This window comes from Phasianus colchicus, chromosome 1 (assembly GCF_987193195.1).
Source record: "Phasianus colchicus chromosome 1, bPhaCol1.hap1.1, whole genome shotgun sequence".
NCBI lineage: Eukaryota > Metazoa > Chordata > Aves > Galliformes > Phasianidae > Phasianus > Phasianus colchicus.
In genome coordinates this window covers 80,603,281-80,626,366 of record NC_143436.1, presented here as the reverse complement: position 1 = coordinate 80,626,366, position 23,086 = coordinate 80,603,281, and the positions used below count along the sequence as shown (strand labels likewise).

The window sequence follows — 23,086 nt, the reverse complement described above, 5'->3', positions numbered from 1 at the left end:
AGCTTTGTTAAGATTATATCTTAGATTGATAGTGCACATATAAGCTCTTAGACATAAACCTTTGACCAAGTTTGGGTCTAGCAATAGATTCAGCTGCACCCAGGCTCTTTACCTCCATTGTTCAAGGTATTAAGCAAAGGGCTGCACTCTGAACCTCGTGACTCAAAAGGAAGGTCTTCTGGATGAGCGTGTTTAACCCTACCCTTTATGCAGTAAAGAATTAAGTGTACTTTGACATCTCTGTCACTCTACTCTGCCATCTAAGTCACTGTCTTTGATTAAGCTTTGCTAAATCACTATATGATTTCAATAAACATACTGTTGCTTCTCCCTTATGACCGAAGCAGTTTCCATTTGTAACAAGTATGCACTCAGTCTCATCACTACCACAGAAAAGGCACACTCTATGTGGAGATGCATCATTTCAATTCAAAAATTTCTGTAGTCACAGGTAGGTAATCATTTTATTTTGTTTAAAATATACAGTGCCTATTCTTTCATGCAAAGCTCTGGAGAGATCCCAGACATTTATTGAGCACTTAACAGGCAATAATGCAAGTTAATCACATAGGCCTTTAGCGAATGTGAAAATAATGGACAGTGTCACGGTTTTATGATTTTTGTTATCAGTATTCCACATCACAACATCATAACATCATGTAGTGTACTGGGAGTTAAAGAGTTAACACTCCAGTTCTGGGTACCTGTCCCAGAAGAGAAGAACTACATCTCCCAAAGGACTGTTCACTGTTCCATTACTGTTTTCCTCTCAGAGGGAAAAATAAAAACTGTTTGCAGATCATGAGACCTCCCTTTTTGATCTTCTGGCTTGTCTCTGTTGCAGGTGCTGCATCGCCTTAGCTTACTTAGAGTAAGGCCTTTAGTTTTTGGACACTCATTTTATTTGATTTATTATCTTCGATTCCAATTATACTGTATTATATTGTATTATATCATGTTATCTTGCATTTTTATATCATTTTTAGTAAATTAGTTTGTTTCTCCTCAGATCATTGTTGCTGTTTTGTTTTTAGGCCCACCTCCCTACCTTTTTCCCTTTTCCAGGACGTGGGTCTGTGGGTACCCTCAGCCCACTAGTCACAGAACAGGGCTGAACCAGCCTGTAAACTGTTGACAGGACAGGAAACCATTCATTTCTGTTACCTACTCTGTCCACTTTTTCCAGTAAGATTGTGACCAAGAGCGTATTCCTCAGGACACCTCCTCTTCTGAATACTCAAGCGATGCAGTTTCATGGGAAAGAAAAGTGGATAGAGATTTCAAAAAACCTAAACTCAAATTTCTCATTATATTTTCTATAGCTTCCTAAATTCATTTTGCTTTGAAATGACCACTATCAAAATGGTATCAGGGTGATTTAAAAGTACTGCTACTACTGGTTCATTATTTCAAGTGTGGAGGACAGATCTGAAGTATATACATAAACACCTCATTCTGAGTTTGCCAAGTGTGTTGAATAGGCAATACAGAGACCTCTCTTTTACTAATATGAGAAAGAGTCCTTCAAAGTACAGTATAGTCTCTCACTAGACTGTCCATTGCAACACCAGTGACATCAGCATAGAGTTCAGGCTCCACTAGCTCAGGAACCTGCAGAACTCTCTGGTCATTGCTGGTCTTCATAGCTGTTTGTAGGCTCTGGATCAGGTCTGATGGAGAAGGCCTGTCAGTTGCATTCCACTGCCAACAAGACTTCATGATGCTGTACCTGTAAGATGAAGAAGTAGAGAGGAGCTGGAAATGAAAAATACCAACACAAATTTTATCTCATATGTAAAACATCTAGAGACCTCCTCTTTTTCTGCTTCATAGAAGGTTCTTTCAGCAAAACCTGTAACTACATAATAATGTGTGGGGAAAAAGGCAGACATTCAGCTGTTTGCCAGGATGTCATCTCTGAGTATGGGAAAAGGGGAAATGATTACATTTGATATTTCCTTTTGAAACAGCAATTGGGTATCCTACCAATTAAAAAGCCTCTGAATATTAAAAAAATAATAACATTAAAAGTCTTCACAAGAAGAAACATAATGTCTCATATCTTCCCTGTGGTTGCTTTGTTCATTTCAGAGATAATTCAACACTTACAGGAGAATGATTACTCTAGAATAATCCTGTACCTTGCAGAGAAGCAGAGGAGCAACAAAATTTAAAGGCAGAAAAGAAAGCAGGAACAAGAACAATTTTCAAAGCAGGTAAGAGTGGCAGTCGAGGTTTCATGCAGGAGAACCCAATAAGAGTGGCAGGCATGAGAACAAGTTTTCTCAACTAAGAAGATACAGTTTTGTACAGTCTAGACTTAGAAATCTTCTTTAAGATACAGTTTTGCATTCTACATTTCCCTATCTCAATTGTATTTAAAGTGAGTGGCTCACATGGCTTGCTGGCAGCTTGAGGGCTGTTTCATAATGTTTCGTCTCTGCAGGTATGGCAAGATGTCAGAAGGTCGTACCTCAGGATATGGTGGATCACCTGGAAAGTGAAAGAAAAATAGCAGAAAAGCTATAAGATAAAGGTCACAGACAGCAGCTTCAGTATAAGGATGCCATCTCTGCCTAATAAAATATATTCTCTTTTTCTTTCACTGTCCACACTGACAGAAAACCTAAAAACAAATGTCACGAGTTTGCATGTCAGAAAAAAAACAAGTTTTTTTTTTTTTAATTTATTATTTAAATTAGCCTCAATTTTGCATTCTTAAATTTCAGATTTTTGGTTTTGTTAATTTGTTGCTAACTTCTATATTTAAAAAAAAAAATTATTACATCTTCTTACCTAATGTAATCATTTCATACAGTAGAATTCCAAAAGACCAGCTGTGAGAAAAGAAAACAAAGCAATATTAATTTTCTGTTCCAGCAAGCTAGCTAGCTTAAACACATACAAATAATTAGTTGCGTTCTGCAGAAATGAGAAGGTATGAGGTGTAAAGTTAAGCACTGTGGTGAGAACAGTTAAGTCTTGCTGTGAACTTCAGGACATGAAATAATTATACATAAAAGAAGTGAAAGAGACAGGTCTGACAGACAGATGAAATTCTAGTTCAGAAATAAAATCATACATGTCTGCCATGATGCTCGGGGGGTTCTTTAGAAGCCGCTCTGGTGCCTGCCACTTTACTGGCACCATTTCTGTGACTGAGCTGGCACCATATGTATGAGCTTTATAGGCCAGCCCAAATCCACAGAGCTTGGCAGTGAAGTTGTGCTGAAGTAGGACATTCCTGGCAGCGATGTCACCATGGAACAAGTTCTTCTGTTCAAGGTAAGCCTAAAAAGATGGAAAAGGAAGAGATTATGATCATTTTAAAAGTAATTCTAGTTGGCAGAAATTTTTAATGAGTTTGCACCCATCCTCCACAGTGCAGAACAGAGGTGTAGGCCCACCAAATCAATACAAATATATTTGGCTCAATTTTAACAAATGGCATCCTCACTGCCTAAGTTAAGTGTGGGCTTGTGTTACAATCAAACAAGAAGCAAAAAAAAAAAGAGCAAATCTGAGCAGACTTACCAGAGCTGCTGCAACTTGTTGTCCAACTTTGTATACTTGCCTTTCAGTGAGGTCGTAGGGGATACCATCCACTGTCATTACATCCTAGAGACAAAAGAGTAGACATTGAGTTACAGATGCTGGGGAATGTGTCTCCTTTTAATCTCATAAAATGAGTATTATGTAATGATATGCTTCCCTGGCTAATTTCACAGATTAGTCATAAACTGACTGAAAGATAAAAAAAAAATATAGGGCATATGTATGGGTGATGTTCACGATAGATGATATGTTGGGTAAGATAAGGACAGCTGAGACTGGTGGGTAAACTGAATAATGGAAAATAATTTAATAGCTTACACAAAAATGAGCAGAATGACAGTGGAAAATGACAATTCATACATGAGTGAAAGAACTGTAACAAATTAGAAAAGCACATCCGTAACACACAAATGAGTATCTGGGATGAAATTATCAACCCATCTCTTACTCTCTTGCCTCTAACAGTGTTCCTGGCTGGATACCCAAGTGAGAGAGAAAAAAGCAAAATAAGCATATGTTGCTTTTCCTAAGTAATCTTCTGCCCCTAGTTATTTTCAGTCTATGGACTTCCCAAAATGGTTAGGATCTCAACATGTTCGGTAACCTTCACAGTTATCTTCCATTAATTTGTTCAGTCTTGTCTTGAACCTGTAAAAAGCTTCAGTTTTCATAACACTCAGTGAACAGGAATTCCATTAGTCAAACCCCCACTTTGTGAAGAACTATCTCCACTAGTTTGCTTTGACCATGACTAGCCTTATTTGTTAACACCTTGTCTTTCTGCTGAATAAGACAGAAAGCAATCTCTCTTATTTAGAATTTCAGATGCTGAAGAAAGACAGATTCATACAGAGACATGAGAGTGTTTTGTTTCTACGCCTTTCTTACTAATTTCAAATATTTCTGGAATATATTTTTTTTTTACTTTAGTTAACTTCTTCATGAGAGTATATGTGTACATAGAATCAGTCCCACGATTTCACATCTCATCAGCAATAGGCTGATACAAGGCCATCATTATGTACGTTTAGTCAAGACTGCTTTTGTACATGTGTTTCATTTTATTTTTAGCTATGCTGAATTTTATCTGTTTCTTTTTATTGATTAGTTACTCAATTTTGAAAGATTCTTCTGCAAATGCTCAAGCCCTTGCTATTCTCATCAACAGTCATGATCACCTCACTTGCAACTCTTTTGATAGGCTAGTGACACACGTTGAAAAGCAGCAGGTCCTAGTATATTTCCTAGCAGAGCTCTAAAAACTTTTAGAGTGGAACTTCCATTTAAAACTTTTGGGAAAAATGTATGCATCAGTGTATCACTTCTCCCAATGCCTGCTTAACCCTTCAAAGAATTCCAGCGGTCTGCAAAGTCAGACTTCTTACAAAATGTCAGCTTCTCCAAACTATAAACTCACCTATTCATAAATGCATTGGTTCTATTCCAGTTCAGAACTTCATAGAACTTCTTTGGGGATGGAAATTGCTTAGACTGATACAGATGGATGCAAGTAGAGATGAAAAGAATCTTCTATGACTTACACACAGATATGTAAATGAGCAATTTTAAGAAGATATACTATCATCACTTTTTTTGACTCACCTTACGACATGTCCATAGAAACTTCAGTAGATCACCAAGAGATACATCTTCCATTACCATATAAAGTGGGAATCGATCTATACAGCATCCAACCAATTCAACCAGGTTCTTATGATAGCCAAGATTTTGATGGAATTTAATCCTTCCCAGGAAATCCTTTACTTCCTGGGGACTAACCAGGTCTGAAAGAATCAAAGAAACCCCAGTCCACCACCACATAGAAGCAGCAAAAAACAGGGCAATCAGCTTGAAACGACAGCAGCCTTTTTTTATACTACTACAATGCCACTTCAGTGGACTGTTTAACATATTTGTATGTTACTGAACACAGCTCGATCTTGCCCAGTAACGATTACAAAATTCTGCCCAACTGCATGTCTTTGACACACAGATTTGTACCAAACTGGGTTCTCCTCCATGTGCTTTACCTTGTAAGGCTTTCAATATGACACTCTTAGTCTTCCCCGAGTTCCCAGTTTCCAATTTTGCTCTGTAGATGCTCCCATTGCGGTCATGTTTTACTATCTGCAGACTGCCTAGTGAGAGTTTTTCTCGTGGTATCTGCAGATCTTTCAGAGTGAAGGATGCAGAACTTAGCAGGATCTCCGTAGATATCTCATTCAGCTGTATACAGTGGTTCTCTTGTGAACTGGATTCCTGCTGGTTCTTGTTGTTCTTGTTGTCTGACAAAACCAAATACATGTGAAGCACAAAAACAGACATGAACCCTTGTAGTAAGTGGCAATACCAATTATTCTATTTTCTTTGATTTTTGCTCCACACTATTTTTGGAAATCAGGACGAAGGAAAGAAATGCTGTTGCATCTTACTGATCCCAGACCTGGAAAAGGTGAAGGACTTTATCTTACTCTCTAATCGACAAAAAGGAAGAATGAGTTTGGAGATCTCTACTAGATTTAACTATGCAAACTTTCTTTCTGGATAAAATACATCTGTAATTGATTCTTGTGATGAAGAAACAGCCATTTTCTTTTATTATCAGCTAGAATCATAGAATCATCGAATCATCAAGGGTGGAAAAGACCTCCAAGATCATCAAGTCAACTGTCCATCTATCATCAATATTTCCCACTAAACCATGCCCCTCAGTACAACATTTAAGTGTCTCTTGAACACCTCCAGGGCCAGTGATTCTATCACCTCCCTAGGAAGCCCATTTCAGCACCTGACCATTCATTTGGAGTTTTCCCTAGCATCCAACTTGAATCTCTTCTGGCACAACTTGAGACAAGTCCCTCTAGTCCTATCACTAGTTATATAGAAGAGGCCGACCCTCACCTCACCACAACCTCCTTTGATATAGCTGTAGAGAGCAATAAGGTCTCCCCGAGTCTCCCCTTCTCCAGACTATTCCCAGTTTCCTCAGGTGTTCCTCATAAGACTTGTGCTCCAGACCCCTCACCAGCTTTGTTGCCCTTCTCTGCACATGCAGCAGGGCCTCAGTGTCTTTCTTGTAGTGAGGGGCTCAAAACTGAACACAGTACTCCAGGTGTGGCCTCAGCAGTGCTGAGTACAGAGGGATGATCACTTCCCTGCTCCTGCTGGCAACACTATTTCTGATACCGTCAGTTATGAAAGAGACACACAGAGGGTGCTCTCATCTATGCCTTATCGTGGTTTTCAATTACTTCCCTTGACATAGGCTTTTTTTCCTGTATAGAAAGAAAATCAGTTCAGAACTAGAGTTTCATTTCAACATAGCAGCATGTGTTTGCAGTAATGGCAACCCTTTCTCCTTCTCACCACTCCCTGTTCTGTTTTCTGTTGTCCACATAGGAAGTAGGATACACCAGCTTAAGATGAAATTTCATAAATGATAATAAATAAATGGGATAACTAGGTGTGATATATATCCAAAATTATTATACACAAACTTTCATTTGTAATTATCCCTGTTGCTTGCAGGAGCATCCATGAAGGCTATCACATAAACACTGCAATTCTCAAGTGATGTTATCACTTGTTTATGCATCTTCATAGTATGCTGGTTTAGGTTTTCTCAGATCTCTCAGTGCTACAGATTCTATTACTGCTAAAAAAGTTGGACAAAAGAAGGTTCTCCAGTTTTCCTTACATTCTTTAGATAGATGAATACCACCCAGGATTTCCAGAAATCCTATTACCTAACAGCTCAAGCTGTTGACTTAGGGCCACTGCAATCAATACTCTTTCCTCAGTTTGAAAATGGTGATGTTTACCTTGTTGTCCAGATGATGATGATTCCTCCTGCTTTGTTCTTGTTCGCAAGCCTCGGCAATGCAGCCAAAGGATCACAGTTAGCAGAATGACAAAAAAACCCACAAGGAGAGCTGGGACAACAATCACTTCAGTCTGATATTCACGCACAACTATAAGAAGATAAAGAAAATGGGAATTAAAGGAGCATTGCTCTGAGGACTATGTGCAGCATTGCCCAGAGTGTGCCAATTCTATAAAACACAGCAGTAATGAACTGTTTAAGGTGCAACTGTTTCAACTCCGTGTTTGTGTGTGTCTGTCCACTTGCTGCTTCTTAGAATAGCAACTGAACACTTTCTAGTGCTGCAACCCTGTTTCTCAAATATTGCTTCACAAAGGTGCTGAAAATTTTAAACCTCATAAAGCCACCAGGACCCCTGCACTTAGATGCCTCAGTCACTTATTTAGATGCCTTAGTACAGAGACAAGGAACTTTAATCATGACTGTATCACCCATCACTGAAATGTAGCTGGCCTTGGCAGAGGGATAGAAGGGCTTTGGGAAGAGTTGGCCATTGCTGTGCCATCACAGATCTACAGAACAGTGAAATCACAGGTTCAGCTTTTCAATTAAAAATATAGGGAGCAATTTAAAGAAAACAGGGCACGATCACCTGCTTTGGAGTTTGATCAAAAGACACTGCCATTAATAAGGACTTGCAGGTAACAGACTCTTTTATGTCCCCAAATTTGGAGGCGATGAATTTTTTGCATGGGACAAGGCACCAATTCAGTTTCAAAGATGACATAAAGTGACAGAATCAAAATCTCACAAAATTAGTCCTTAGGAAAACAGAAGAGAATCTTTACTGACTATGTTACAAGGTCTTAACCTCATTTTTATGTGGATTTCAAAGTAGAAATACTCTAAGATGGCTATAAAGGCTGGGATTTTTGCAGGGCTTTTTGCTGTCAAATCTTCTTTTGTGGCATGGGATGTAGGTGAAGAAGGGGAAAAACCTTGCTTCCTTTTTAGCAAAGTTGGCCTTCCTGTTCAGTATGTGGAAAAATACTTCCTAAAGGAATAAGTGAATCTTACCACACAGCTTGTCATTGCTGTTGCATTCCAGTAGCATGCGTGTGAATCTTTTCACATCTCCTGCCATGTTCAATTACAGGCAATCAGATCTCCAACCTCTGTCTTCTGGGCTGATATGAAGATATTAATAACATTTATCAGAAGGAAGGATGATTTATTAAACAATTAATAAGCAGAATATGGATATTTCCACCCCTTAAGTTCAGAGGTAGTGTGAAGAAGAGGCACAGGGACTTCAAGGCTTAGAGAAAGATATGGGATGTCCACTATCAAATCCCATGAACCATAGACTACATGCCCAATGAGAACTTAAGATTAAGCTTCTTCTAAAGTACTACACAAGTGTAGCAATTGAGCACCTGGTAGGAAGGCAGGGGTAGGAAGGGGCTAACCTATGGGAGCTCAGGTACAAAACCTCCTGTTTTATATATATATATATATATATGTATGTACGTACTTGTCACAAGCACAACCTCATTCAGGCAGGGCTAAACTCATGAGTGTGTGACATTGAATTTGCTGTGCCAGGATTGCAGGCCAGCTGCAGACCCTGCAAAATAGATCCTTGAGGTAGAATTTTGGTTGTTCTGTACTACAAGGGGAAAGTATCCTTGTAGAAATTTGTTTTTCAGTACAAGCTGTTTGTGTTTTTGTTTATTCTTTGGAGAACGTGTAAATGTCTTAGAAGATGCCACACTGCTACACTACATATAATATCTTTACTGAGGACTGAAGTTACAAGGTAGGAATAGGCTCTGTGGTGCTGCATTGACTTTTGTTAGAGTTGGAAGGGACCTCTGAGGTCCTCTAGGCCAACTCCCCTTGCAATGAACAGCAACACCATAGCTAGATCAGGTTACCCAGGGCCTTATGTAGCCTTGCCTTGAAAGTGTCCAGGGATGGGACATCAACCCCAATACTTAAGTAACCTGTTCCAGTGCCTTGCCACACTCAATTTAAAAGATTTTTTTTCTTTGTATCTAACCTAAATCAGCCCTCCCTGAGCTTAAAACCATTTTCCCTTTGTTCTATCACGACGGACTTGCTAAAGAGTCTGTCCCTTCTTTCCTGTAGCTCCCTTTTAGATACCTGAAAGGTCACTACCTGGTCACCTTGCAGCTTTCTCTTTTCCAGGCTGAATAGACCCAGCTCTCTCAGCCTGCTCTTGTAATAGAGGCATTCCATTCCATGTATCATTTTTGTGGCCCTTCTCTGGATGTGCTCCAACAGGTCTGTGTGTGTCCTGCACTGAGGACTCCACATCTGAACACAGTACTGCAGGTGAGCTCTCACCAGCACGGAGTAAAGAGGCAGGATCACCTCCATTGATCTGCTGGTCATGCATCTTTTGATTCAGCCCAGCATACAGTTGGCTTTCTGGGCTGCAAGGGTGTTTTCATCAGCAGAAAACCTAGACTACTATTTCTAAATTGTGAGAATCAATGTAGGGAATGCTGATGACTGACAGAAAGGCAAGACATAATTTAGCCACTCTTCCTTATGAACTTTGCTGAAGGTTTAAGACTTAGCATCCTCTCAAACAGTATAATCTACAATCTTCTGACTTATTTCTCATAAGTACTTTCTTCCCTCCCCCTCTCCCTCCTGCTCCCCCCAACTATGGGTTTAAGGCAATTAACTCATTAATTGTGACAAATGTGAATAATAGCATGGAATACTTATTAATACTGAAATGGCTCTATAGAAGTTGATGATAGATAAAACATTAGTGAGTTTGATCTCATGCTTAATATTGAGAAGAAAACTTCTTGTATAAGAGAGGTAGTAGAAAGAAGAAAACTGACTATATCTGCTTTCTAAGTTACTGCAGAAAGGATATTTTTTCCTTTAATTCTTAAAATGTTAGTTTTAGCAGAGTAGCTACGCAGCGAGTTAAATCAATGATAATAACATCAGTTTTTCAGGTATGCTCTGGAAGCGAGCAGACTAAGTTAAACTATCTTGCCTATAACATACACACACAAAGCAACACATGCACCACCCTAAAAGGAATGCTCCTAACTTTTTTCATTCTCAGAAATATGCACACAGATTTAAAAAAAAAAAAAAAGAAAAAAAGATATGAAGGGGCATGATGGCATCACAGGAAAATAAACCTTAGGACTACTTCAAGAGCAATGACACTGTATAATCAAAGTCAGGCCTATCCAACCTGTGGCCCTCAGGATGCATGCAGCCTGGCACAGCTCACTGTGCTGCCTGCTGCCATGATGGCATGGGGCAGAGGGCAGGTTGCACTGTGAGTTGTGCTGGGCCACATGCCCTGCCAGAGTGCCCATCCCATCCTGGGCGTGCAACTGTGACTTAGCATCAATCAAACACTGGTGGGCTTATTAACCTTATCTGGGCTGAAAACAGGGCAAGGGAAGTGCGCAGTGCTAACTCAAATTATGGCAAATCATTGTATGTGTTGTGATATACTGACAACACAGTCCTGTGAACAGCAAAAAATACGCAGCCGTGCTTTCCATTTTGATACAGAAATTTGAGAACAAGTTTCAAGACTGTTAAAAAAAAAAAAAACACAACCTTTTTCTACTTATGTGTGATTCCATTTTCAGTCAACATAAATACATTGCTTATGAATTTTCAAATGAATGTATACAGTTGCAATTAAAAATTTCCTTATGCCTCTTTGATAGAAGTTATAGCCATATTGTTAAGTTTGTTAGGACTAGAGGGAATGGTTTCAAGCTGCACCAGGGAAGATTCAGGCTGGATATTAGGAAATACTACTTCTCTGAAAGGGTGGTCAGGCACTGGAATGGGCTGCCCAGGGAGGTGGTGGAGTCTCCTTCCTTGGAGGTGTTCAAGGAACGTTTGGATGTTGTGTTGAGGGATACGGTTTAGCGAGAACCATTGGTGATAGGTGGATGGTTGGACTGGATGATCTTATAGGTCTTTTCCAACCTTAGTGATTCTGTGATTCTGTGATTTGCTTTCTGATGGATAGTCCTGTAGTTTATTTAAATAGCAGAAAGAGCCTGTGTCTTTGTACAAGCAGATAAGCGTTCTGCTTTGTGAAAGCAGGTAATGTGCAATCAAGGCAAGGAGCTAACTGAGCATGAATGGAGATTGTGTTCAATTGGTGAGAACAGTGAGGAAGACTACTGACTTCCTCCAGAGGATCACTGCCCTTCCCCCTGGATCACTGCCACCACAAAAAGACTGAGCATGTGCAAGGAGGTGGAACCCTATGTTGATGAGTTTTTTGGGGAAGTTGTATTGAATATACATAAACTGCCCAGGAAAGTCTTTGCCTATGTAATACAAGTAATGTATAAAAGCTGAAGATCTTACATTCAAGGTATGCACGATAGGCAGTGCTTATCACTCATGCATCCAGTGCCAAAAACAATGTCTGCTTTCTAACATCAAACTGAGTCTTAGAGACTTCTCTGGTCAACCAATTTACAGGAACGTACTCACCAGACTTTTATCAGCTCTGTCTTACCAGAGAAATACATCTTGATTCACTATCATGTCGTATTCATGTAATCACTTTTTGGCAGTATGTACAGCTGTTGTGAACAACTGTTTTCGAGGTTTTAGCACAGGAAAAATAAAACTTCATCAAAATTGACAAACACTCTAAGAGTTAATTAAGAGTTGCAACCACTGCAACATGCAGGGTCTAGTTCACTACTGGCAAAAGAGCTAATACTGGTAACTTGGTTGAAAAAGTGTTTTGTAGCTGAGAATTTTCTCTACCGAATAGTGTTGGTATGCTATTTGTATCTGCTGTAGTTTCTGTGGAAATAAACAGGAGGTATTGCTTTCAGAGTGACATGCAGTCCAAGACAACTCCTCTTCACTCAGTGTGGTCTGAGCATGACAAAAGGTTTGACACTCATGGTTTAGAGACACACTGGTGTTACTAATGGAAATGTGAGAGCACACAAGTCCATGTACATTCCATCCTTTTCCAAAACTCTCAGAAGTAGGAAAAGAAAGCTACACTTACTTAGGTGTTTATGAAGTGTTTCAGGGCTAATTTCCAGTATGAATTCTCATACTTTGCTCCTATAGCTTGCTGGTCAAACATCAACAACACTGCAGTTCCTGAACTGTTGTCCTGAATTAGTGCTCTTGGGGACTGTTCTGCTAACTCAGAAGAGCATAGTTCTCACTTTACATTTTTTTTTTTTCCAGTATATCTGTGAGTTATTCATGGATTTTATGTGGAACTAATACTTTTTTTTTTTTTTTTAATTTACAGATGTGTGCTCACCCTACAGCAGAAAGCATCTTGGCAGTGCTCAAATAGTTATTTCACCATAAGATAGCTTTTCAGTATGAAGAAAGGATAACAGAAACAAGAATGTCTTAAGAGGTTCCACGTTTTAGATATTGCTGGAAGTGTTATCTTTATCTATGTATTATGCTGTGACAAGATCACTGCTATCTCAACCTGGAGGACATAGCTTGTATTATTTCAATTTAGAATTTGCACTGGGCACCTTGTGTAATTACAAGTAAACATCTACTTAGTTATCCCACTGTTTTTTTTAGTACTTTTTTGAACATACTGAAATCTACTTCTTGGAATTCTTAAATATTCATTTATCTTGTTTATGTCCAAAAATATATTTGCTTTAACATGCAGCTTTCCTTGCCTGAGTTTATCTCAACTTATTCTGATTTCCTTCTCCTTCATTTGTTGCTTATTCAAATCCTGGATTTTTTTTTTTTTTTTTTTTTTTTTTTAGATATGCACTTTTTTCACCACATCCTCTGTTGTGCAGCACATCAATGTGACTTAACAGCTTGATTAAAAAAAATAAAAATAAAACTTGGTAGGTAAAAAGCATGGTATTAGGCCACTGTGCTTTCAGAATGCCAAAGATCAAGGTAACAGTGCTTCTTGTGTGGTTTCAGGCTCTGAAAACCTCCACTTCATACAGTGACCGGAATACTACTTAGCTTTTCTAGAACAATGTTTCTCAACATGAGAACAACAGAAGTTTGTTCTTTATGAAGAACTTCACAACAGAGGGTGCAAAGTTCTTTGCAGAAGAGTTCTGAAAAGGTGCCTACCTATTTCCCAAAACAGGGGGAGGCCCCCTCAGGGCTCAGAGTGCGAAAACAGGCTTTTCATAAAACAAATCCAGTGAGATTGGACAGTTTTTGCTGTGGCAAAGATACAGTGATTTACAAGGCAATGCTCAATTTATTGTTAACAATGTTGAAGTATGACATGGTTCCATATGGACCGTAATAACAATGGTAGTCAAGCCTTTCTTTGACCAATACATGAATCCAAAGCTCCATGTCCAAGCTAAATATATATCCAAGAGTGTCATAGCTAGAAATAGCAGAAGCAACTGCCCTTGAGCTGTAAGAGATATACAGTAAAACCTTAGCAGAGGCTATCCTGCAGTCAACACTGTCTGCAAACTGATACTAGGAGGCTACTGAGTAAACTGTGCATGGAACAGTTCAACAGCTATTCCTTTGCTGATAGTGCCAAGTGAGTTAGCTCCCATATCTGGCTCATACTGACTGCTTACTTCACAGTGAACATCTGACAACATGATGAGCACTGGTAGAAAAAGGTGGTGTTTTGTTTTCAGTCATGTTTGTTTATTCATCAAGTTGTTCTACCACCCTGGTAATTTAAATAAAGCATAATGAACAACATCAGCTCAGGAATAAGTAGGTAAAAGATGTCAGTTGTGGGGTCTGTATAAGCTAAGGAACAAAGTAAGGGATACTGAGGTTTTGTGGTTTTGTGACTGAAACCAAGCTGAATTAAGGTTCACCACTACAAAACCAGGCAAGGGTATCTTTCCTTTCTGCTCTCTTCCCACACTGTTTTGCTCTTAGCAGTGCATCTGATCACGTGGTAAACTGATACAAACTTCTATGCCAGTATGAGTAATATTTACCACAGTAGTTTCCTATCATTTGTCACCAAGCAACTTGACATGTGCCAGTGCAGGCTTGAGACAGTGGCAGGAGCATACACTCAGCAGCAGAAACAGGGAAAATAATCTCCCACTACCCAGGATGGTGAACAGTTATTTTGTTTAAAGCTGTATTGTAATACTATTCCCCGTGTCAGAACTGAGCCACGGGTACATTTTTTCCTATTCTATCAGTCATTATCAAGTCCATACTGTCCTTATAGTGCTAATGGAAGCTCAGTGCATGCGTCATGAGACAAAAGGTAGGTAAAGAACACCTGAGTAATTACTTCAGTCTAGCATACTGACTGATAAAACAAAATAAATCCTTTAATCATTATATCTCCTATTACCTTGATTGATGGCTACAGGCTTTTCAGAAGGGATAGACAGGGTGGGAAGGGTGGCGGAGTTGCCCTCTATGTTAGAAAGTGGATATATTGCAAAGAGCTGTGTCTGAGGAACAGCTACGACCGGGTCGAGAGCTTGTGGGTTAAAATCACGGATCAGTCCAGTAAAGGGCATCTAGTGATTGGGGTCTGCTACAGGCCACCTGATCAGGGGGAGCTTGTCGATGAGGCTTCAGCTGCAGGAGGTGTCATGCTCATGGGCTAGTGACAATTTCTCCAGTAGCCTGGCAGATAGTGGCAACTTTGCAAGTTTTCCCTGGCCCACAGAGCCATCTCATCATTCACCTTATGGAACCTCTGAGCTGCTTAGTCTGAGCAGCATCTCCAGCTGTTCAGAGTGGGAAATTCTGACTGGTCAGATCAATTCTTAACATACCAGGAATGCCTCACCACTGTCCTGAATAGAGATTACCAATAATATTCTGCAGCTTGCTGTATTTGCCTTGATAATTCCTCAGCTACAAAGATTTGGTACTTCAACTCCCTTGTGTACCAGCTGGCAGCCATAATGTTTTATAAGAAGACAGAAAGTGTTTTAAAGAAATCACGTACTGACTCAATATTTTCACTTGATCCAAAATTAGAAGTGGTATCTGAACATCAAACCTAGGCTAGCTGCTAATAAAGCATATTAATCAGGACGACAAGTTTTGAATAGCTAAACCATGGGGAAAACAGCAAATAATGTAATCCATGCCGCAATCTGAGCTGGTGAATTACTTACAGCAAACCTGACTCCTTTTCAAGGGAGAATTAAAAACAAGCAAAGTCAGCAGCCACTACTGCATTGAGAAATGTGAGTGAAGAGCACTCTGCACTGCTGTGCTTTTATAGAAAGGTTAGTTCAAACTGCCACCACATCAATGGAGATATGCAAAATTTCAAGGCGCTAAGCTTTGTTTGAACTTAGATAATTTCACCAAAAAAAAAAAAAAAAAAAAAATTATTTGTGCAGCCTGAGAAAATTCTGACTACAGAACTGTGAAATAGCACAGAAACTGAATGGTGATTTAAATAAAAATATTTTTTTTTTCTGATGCAGACAAGATCTAGTGTATTTTCTGAAATGTTAACATACACCTTGATCATACTGATCACATTCCTCCTTAAATGAGGCCACAAAAAATATTATTTCTCACAGACAGTCTGCAAAATAAAAGTCTGAATTACAAAAACAAAAACAAATAAATAAAAAAATATGCATATATTAACCTGAAGTCCCTAATGAGAAAGAATATGAAAAGTCTGGATGCCAGACTCTCAAGCATACTCTTGCCTTTGACTTTCTTTTGTGTAATTCAAAATCAAAGGCTACTTTTAGAAGTGCCACCCATGCTGTACCTTTTTGATTGACTGAACTCTGATTTTGGCGGTATTTGCAAGCACTGAACCTTATAAAACCCTAGTATCAACCTGATACAGTTATAAATCTGATATTGATACTCTGTAACGCTGTGACAGCAAAAGCTGTGACAGGACAGAAAAAATGTTAAGGGTTTTTCAAAGGACCACAGCTATACGTAGCACTTGCTGTAAAAAACACCGCTGATAAAAATACAGCATATTATGTTGCTGTATAACGATTATGAAACACAATCTGTATCTGCTTTTACAGTTGCACAGCCGTATAAAAACTTAGCTGAAGTTGTGCAGACAACTTTACAAGTTCCTATCTTTTAGATGATTCTTGGTGCATTTAACAGAGATTTTGTTTACAATTTAATCAATAGCGTGCGCGTACACACAGAGAGATGAAAACATATAAATACATAGAAATAGCTAGCTAATTTACCATCCTTACAATCAAGTAACAATGAAGGAATCAAATGCTAATTAATTCTGAATCGATACCCTGGCACATACTACTTCATCAAGCACTGAACATACTTATATAGACAGGCATTGCATCCCTGGTGAACTGAGGTTAATTTTAAATTGAACTTACTTCCTTCGTTATTTTCTCCCTGTTCAAAATGTGTCTGGGAGTTATTTCACTAAACCACCTGCAGACAGGGAGATCTCAGTTTCTTTCTTTCCCCCTCCCCCCCTCCCCAAACCTCAATACCATTATGATCAGAGAAATGAATTACTATATCAGTAACTTCTATACAGTCAGTAAGTACAGGTGCAGATACATATACATACAGAGGCATATAGACTTTATAGTGCAGTTATACCCTAGTTTAGGGCAAATTAATGTTAACAAAAGTCTTTTCAAATATGTAAATATTCATTAGCTAATCTTCCAGCAGTGTTTTCTCTCACTTACCTCAATTACACCACTTCTCTTGCCCCGCGGTAAGCTTTTCCTGAAGCTTACATGCTGCTGTTTCCCTGTTTGTCCAAGGCCTCTCAATACAATTACTTTGTGCTGCTGTAATTCTTATGAGTAACTTCCTTCTCAGTGATTTCCCTACCCCAGACCCGCCCAGCTACAGGTCTTTACTCTTCAAGTTCCTTTCAGTTTTCTCCCCAGAAAGATCGTAAGTCTAACACATGAGTTGACAGGTAGGGACAAACCCATGAAACAGGTCCATCTGGCTGATGAGAGCTGAGCAAGGCAAAGACTCCTTGGGTGGGAACCTGGTGTGTAATTTGAAAGGCAAATAAACAACAGACCAGGAGGGATAACATAACAAATGGAAACCATGCTCTTCATATTAATGTTTCACATTTAGAGGAAAAAAAAAAGGGGGGGGGGTTATCAGAACAGAAAATTGGTATAAAATCCCAGAGCATGATAGAGAACAAGCAAATGAGCAAAGGGAAAAAAGATTAATAAAAATCATGACAGAACAGACAGCAGCAATGCAAGTTTTTCTTACATTCTCATCTCTTGTATCCCTCCTGCTCAGGCTGTCCATTGCATTCTGCTTTCATTTTTCAGCTCTGCTGTCACTTCTCTTTCCCCATCCTGCCAGTAGCGCAGCCTGGAGCTCCCTGCACAGTCCTGTCACTGAAGCACACTTACAAAACCTCTTCAAATATGTCCTGAGCTCCCTAACAAGACCTGTCAATATTCTTGAACTTGCCCTGTGATGTCGTCCTGTTAATATGCCCCTGAGGACATTGTTCAGCTCCTTCTAATGTTCTCAATCCTGAATAACTTGTGAGGTGTACTCCTCGCTGCATTTCATTTCCTCAGCATTTATGCCCTGGGGACTTTCTTCCAGACAACCACTGTATTTAAGTCCCAGCTGCTTGATTGCAGGCTCCCCACATCAGCTCAAAGACTGCCTTTGCCTATCACTGAAAAATCTCATGTTTCAGATTCCTGACTCCTGGTTAAACAAGCCTCTACAAGATTATTTGCTTACCTATATAACACAAGTAGAAAGCAGTTGTATTACAAGAGGAAACAACATGAGACCTAACATTGAGAGACAAAGTTCATTTTACAGTCAATAGTATGCCACGGACAGCTTTGAGAACATAAAATGATATGATCTCTACCAACTCCTTGAGCAAACCCGACCTGTTTGTATTAATACTTTGGTGCTGTGCACATTATTTCATTTAGAGAAGATTGAGGTAGAGGCAGAGAGGTAGAGTTACATCCTGAAACACAATAGATAATTTATCTGCAAGAACAACCACAAATTAATATATCCACAGAGCAGAACATCCCAAGCTTCTCTCTGTTATTCTTTCATCTGGTATTTACTGTCTAAGTGTGCAAAATGGTGAATACTGGGACCGTATCTCTTCATTGCCTGATCTCTACGTAGGCTGGCAGAAGAAAGCAGAACAGTATCAATGAATAGTGCAGTGATGTGGAGTTTTGTCTCCTGAAAAAACAGAAGAGAAATCCCCTAGACTGCACACATCCAACCTGTGGCCCTCATCCTGCATGTGACCCTGTACAGCTCACAATGCAGCCTGCTCCCTGCCCCATGCCATCACGGTGGTGGCTATTCCCCACTAAGTTGTCTGGCCGGGTCCTGAGTGCACACCAATCCCTTAGCAAAAAACCAAACAACTCAAATGAACTCACTCAAGTGAACCACCACTGCTAGTTATGTGGTAGTGAATCTGAATGCAAAAAAAAATCAAAACCATTTACTGACGATGAGTTTATTAAGCAACGTACAAAAAGCATGGTGGATATAATGTGTCTTTATAAAAAAGCAGATCTTTCTAAAATCAGTTTGTCTCACTGGACTATAGACAAACAAATTGAAGAAATAGGAAACTGCTAAAAGAAATTTAGAGTGTGAAGCTGGTAATTTCAAATCTCATGTTTTGGTGACACATGAAAGTACTGATGCTACAGACACAGCTCAGCTTCCATTTTCAAGAGAGGTACTGATAACAAGTATAATGTCACTGAAGAAATTATTTCTTTGGTGCCATTAAAAGACACAACTAAATCTCTTGATTTGTGTGAAGCAGTAACAATTACGTTAAAGCAGTTTTCTCTAACCTTTGTCAACATAGCTGGTACAGATACTGATGGTGCCCCGGTGACAACTGCTAAAAAAGGAGGACTTACTTACAAAAGTTATTGTAAGGCGATGCAATTGCTGTCAGCAACTCACGTTTGACAAAATGCTGCTGCATCGTTCATCAAGAAAATTTACATGCAAAGCTTTTAAAATCAATAAAGTGATGAAAATCATCAGCAAAGCTGTGAATTTCATGATGGCCAAAGGATTGAATCGTTACCAGTTCCAGGAGTTCCTTCAAAGTAGGATGCTGATTATGGGGGCATCTTTTGCTTTTCTGAAGAAAGGTGGCTGAGTTGGGATAAAATGCTAAGATCTGATTTATCAGAGAAAAATATCCCTCACTTAACAATAATACTTTATTTTTTGTCAGCAATTCTTTTTTTTTTTTTTTTTTTTTGGCAGTACATACATTTGTGAACAACTGTTTTCAAGGCTGAAGCACCAGAAGGGCTCAATTAGATCAAAACTCTCTGATGAGCACCTTGATACCTCACTAAGTACTGCAACCACTTTCACTGAATCAGACATTGATGCATTATTTTCACAAAACCAAGGTCAAATATCCCACTAGTTTTATGTTTCTGTTGCGCTCCTTTTTTAATGCTTTAATAAAAAATATTTAAAAACACAAAATAAGTATTTAAACACATTAGCTACATTATGTATTTTATATATTGTCCAACACAATTCCTCTTCACACAGTGCAGCCCAAGAAAGTCAGGAAGATGGACACCCATGTTCCAGACTGAGCATTTACTTCAATTACAAAGATCACTACAGCTGCAGATTTCAAGCTCAGGCTCTGGTTTCTGTCATCCCCTTATTCTGGTGCTAACCTGCATCAACTGTTATTTTTTCCATGAAGATGCACAGGATCTGTCCTATAACCTATTCCTGTTTAATAAGTGGCTACATTGAAAATGACATTTCCTCTTTTATGTGTGTTATTTATTGAAATATGTTGTTTTCCACAGACTCCTTTTGTAAATGCAGCTGGGGAAATCTCTTCAAATGAACCTGATTCCTATTTAGGTATCACAGTTTAAAAATACAATAACTGATAGTCTTCCACCTTTCATTCCTTCTTCCCCAGTTTTCTAAAGACCCCATCTGCAGGAAAAAAAAAAAAGTGGGATACGCAAGGAGTTAATATTCAAGGTATGCATATGCAAAGGTAGCAACCCCCACTGCTTTTTGTTTCCCTAGTTAATCTTTCTGCTGTGCTCCCAGTCAGACTGGTCGGAGAAGATATTAAGCAGTTCAGAGTTCAGGTCTCAGACTAGTCTTCCTCACTAGTCCATAAACCCTTCCTCATGTTCAGTTAAGGGACAGCAGAAATTTACTGTCACGTTTCATCCCGTTAAAAGCAAACTTCTGTTACAAGTTATTTATTCTGTCTGTGCACATCCATAAGGAGAACACTGCCTGTTTAAATGTTTGTGTTCTTCCCTCTGTTTTTCCTTATGCAAGTATGACTAGGTGCACTGAAATTGGTGGAGTGGCAGTTCTGTTAACAAAAATGTCCTCTTTATCTCTGAGACATCTACAGCATATGAAGCAACCATCCTATCCACACACAACTGCTCAGTAATCTCTACAATGCACTTTGGGGTCTGATGGCAAATTCAGCCACAAACCGTTCAGTTTTTTTCCTACTTGAAGATACTGTTAAAACCACACCACTTATCTTGTGGCTGAAAAGTCACAAAAATCAGCAAACTCCAAGTAACTGTCCAGAAAGCAAGTTTCTTCTGAAAGGATCTACTCTTTGGCGTCCCAAAATCAGTACTCATCCAGTTATCCCATGGAGTTCTTCCCAGGACTACAAGGGCAATAGATAAGCTAATAGACTGGAAAGTAGGTGCAGCATGTATCACTTGCACTTTCATTAGCTTTGTGTAGTTTCCGGCGCTACTGACCTTAGCAACTAGGTTCCTGAGCACATTATGTACGCATATTCTTCTGTTAATCTGACCTTTTCTCTTTCTGTTTTATTCTTCCTGTTAAACATATAAACGTTCCTCTTTAGTTCCTGGGTTTTGCCGCTGCATTTTCACCATTTCACATTTCCAGGTGAGAATAAATGGTTCCTGTTGTCAAAACTTTGAAGTTGTTGAACATATTTAACTTAAGCACCCAGTGTAAGTATTGAATAAATTGCACCACTTCACACAAAAAGAAGTAGAGGAGCCATCTTCCCCCAGAAAGGTTGACCACAGAAACCTTACTAGAACTAGAAAGTACATATCACAAAAGTTTTATGAAACGGTGTTACACAAAAATATGTTCAAGAACTATTCCACTTAATAGTGCATTTTTGACCTGCAATTCACTTTCTAACACATCACTGTGCCCTAAAGAACAGTCAGTAAGAATGACAAATTAATCAGACATCCTGAACATTTTCCTGTCTGCCAGTGTCACCGCAAATGGATTTTAGTATAGTATTATGCACTAGCAATAACTATATTGCTATAGTAGCTACAACTAAGCTTTTGGAATTACACGCATAAACAAATTACTGCATGAACACAGAATGCTTGCCCAGATTTTCACAGAGCAAGGGAGCAATATTAAATAACAACACCAGAGCAAGTACAAGTTTCTTAGGAACATACAAACACACACATATACATAAACGGCTGCATCTGGGAGACTGCTTTGTGGCAGAGAATTCAGAAGCTGGGGTGCCAGAAACCATCAAAATGGCTGTGCCACTTAAAATAAGGTGTCCATTAGTGAGCACTGTGCCTCAGACAGCCGGCAGTGAGACTGCCTGGGGAAACTGAAGCTCAAAACAACATAAAATGGTATTCCACACAATGCTTTCCATTGCTTCCAGCAACCTGTGATACAAGAATTCAGTTAGCCAAGTATTATCTTTCCTTTCATATGCCTTGAAGGATTTTGCCTACTTTCAACACCCTGCAAAATTTTAGCAACACAATACTTTGTGATAAATTCCACAGTTTTCATGTAACTTGCTACGTTTCATTTTTGTATAAGGATGGAGTGCGATATTCAAACTAGCTACTTATTGTGTACAATAAGTAGTAGCTGGCAGTGAAATGAGCGGTGGTAACAAGAGATGAGTGAAAGTTTCACACACAATTAAAATACCAATATACTCAATTATTTAAACACGAGAGTAGTTTGAAGTTTGGATACTAGTAGAAGCAGATAGTAAGGCTTGGAAATGAATAGAGAAAGGGACATGATCAGGGATGTGAGCCATCCAAAGGGACACGACCCTCAGTCTCCTACATACCACTTAATGCCTACTATCAACAAACTGGACAAACTTTGTGTCTTGTTTCTCAGCCATCATAAAATTTCTTGCCCTTCTTTGCCTAGCCCAGCAAACACCTTCTCCAATAACTGCTTTGTAAAGACAAAGATCACGAAGGCGGGCAGGTGTACCTCTGTAGGAAAGAAAGCATACGCATCCAACTTCAAGAGCTCGTGCTTGAGGCATCACTTGGCACTTATTTTCAGATCTCTCACGGCAAAAGCTCGGCGCAGGGAGCAGCAGGGCGGCTGAAGGACGCCAGCACGGGGGGTGCAGGGCTGTGGGAACTGGGGAAGCGCAGACAGGTAAGCGGGGATTACCTCCTGCTCTCCGGCCTCCTGGAGTACTTATGTTTTGTGGCAGGCCGGGGACGAGGCACCGCGCAGCAGGCAGTGGGCCAGGCCCGCAGCGGAGGCCATAATCAGGGAGCACAGCGGGGACCCGTTGAGGCGCCCGCTCTGACGCGGCCCAGTGCCGGCTGCGACCGCGCTGGAAGTAAGGCTGGGCAGACGGGACGCTGCTAGAAAACCGGCGAGCACCCCTCCTGCAGCGGCACA

At 39.6% G+C, this 23,086-nt stretch overlaps 1 protein-coding gene and 1 long non-coding RNA gene across 5 annotated transcripts; one reads left to right on the top strand and one right to left on the bottom strand.

Annotated features, from left to right (window-relative positions):
* STYK1 (STY kinase 1) lies at positions 1-22,989 on the bottom strand. 4 transcript variants are annotated; one of them, XM_090149773.1, is made up of 11 exons: positions 22,661-22,748; positions 21,160-21,240; positions 8,456-8,565; positions 7,377-7,526; positions 5,586-5,840; positions 5,158-5,339; positions 3,535-3,618; positions 3,083-3,291; positions 2,797-2,837; positions 2,397-2,493; positions 1-1,729 (listed from the first exon to the last, which is right to left on the bottom strand). In XM_090149773.1, the coding sequence occupies exons 3-11, from the start codon at positions 8,520-8,522 to the stop codon at positions 1,525-1,527; spliced, it is 1,290 nt and encodes a 429-aa protein (XP_090005899.1). In that variant the 5' UTR covers positions 8,523-8,565; positions 21,160-21,240; positions 22,661-22,748; the 3' UTR covers positions 1-1,524. The 4 variants fall into 4 exon arrangements, with proteins under 4 accessions (XP_090005899.1, XP_090005909.1, XP_031465954.2 ...); XM_090149783.1 differs by lacking the exons at positions 21,160-21,240; positions 22,661-22,748 and adding an exon at positions 22,850-22,989; XM_031610094.2 differs by lacking the exon at positions 21,160-21,240 and having other exon boundaries at positions 22,661-22,798.
* Positions 1,843-12,970, top strand: LOC149919794 (uncharacterized). Its single transcript, XR_016470831.1, has 2 exons — positions 1,843-2,216; positions 12,696-12,970. It is a non-coding gene; the product is annotated as an uncharacterized LOC149919794 (long non-coding RNA).
* Positions 22,990-23,086: the final 97 nt, after the last annotated feature.

Bases quoted from the DNA above. Each gene is read 5' to 3' on its own strand.
- STYK1 (XM_090149783.1), bottom strand. From the start codon at position 8,522: ATGGCAGGAGATGTGAAAAGATTCACACGCATGCTACTGGAATGCAAC. The intron at 5,841-7,376 runs GTAAACATCACC...TGGTTTTGTCAG, and splicing joins ATCATCATCTGGACAACAAG to ACAACAAGAACAACAAGAAC. The intron at 5,340-5,585 runs GTAAAGCACATG...TGATTCTTTCAG, and splicing joins CATATTGAAAGCCTTACAAG to ACCTGGTTAGTCCCCAGGAA.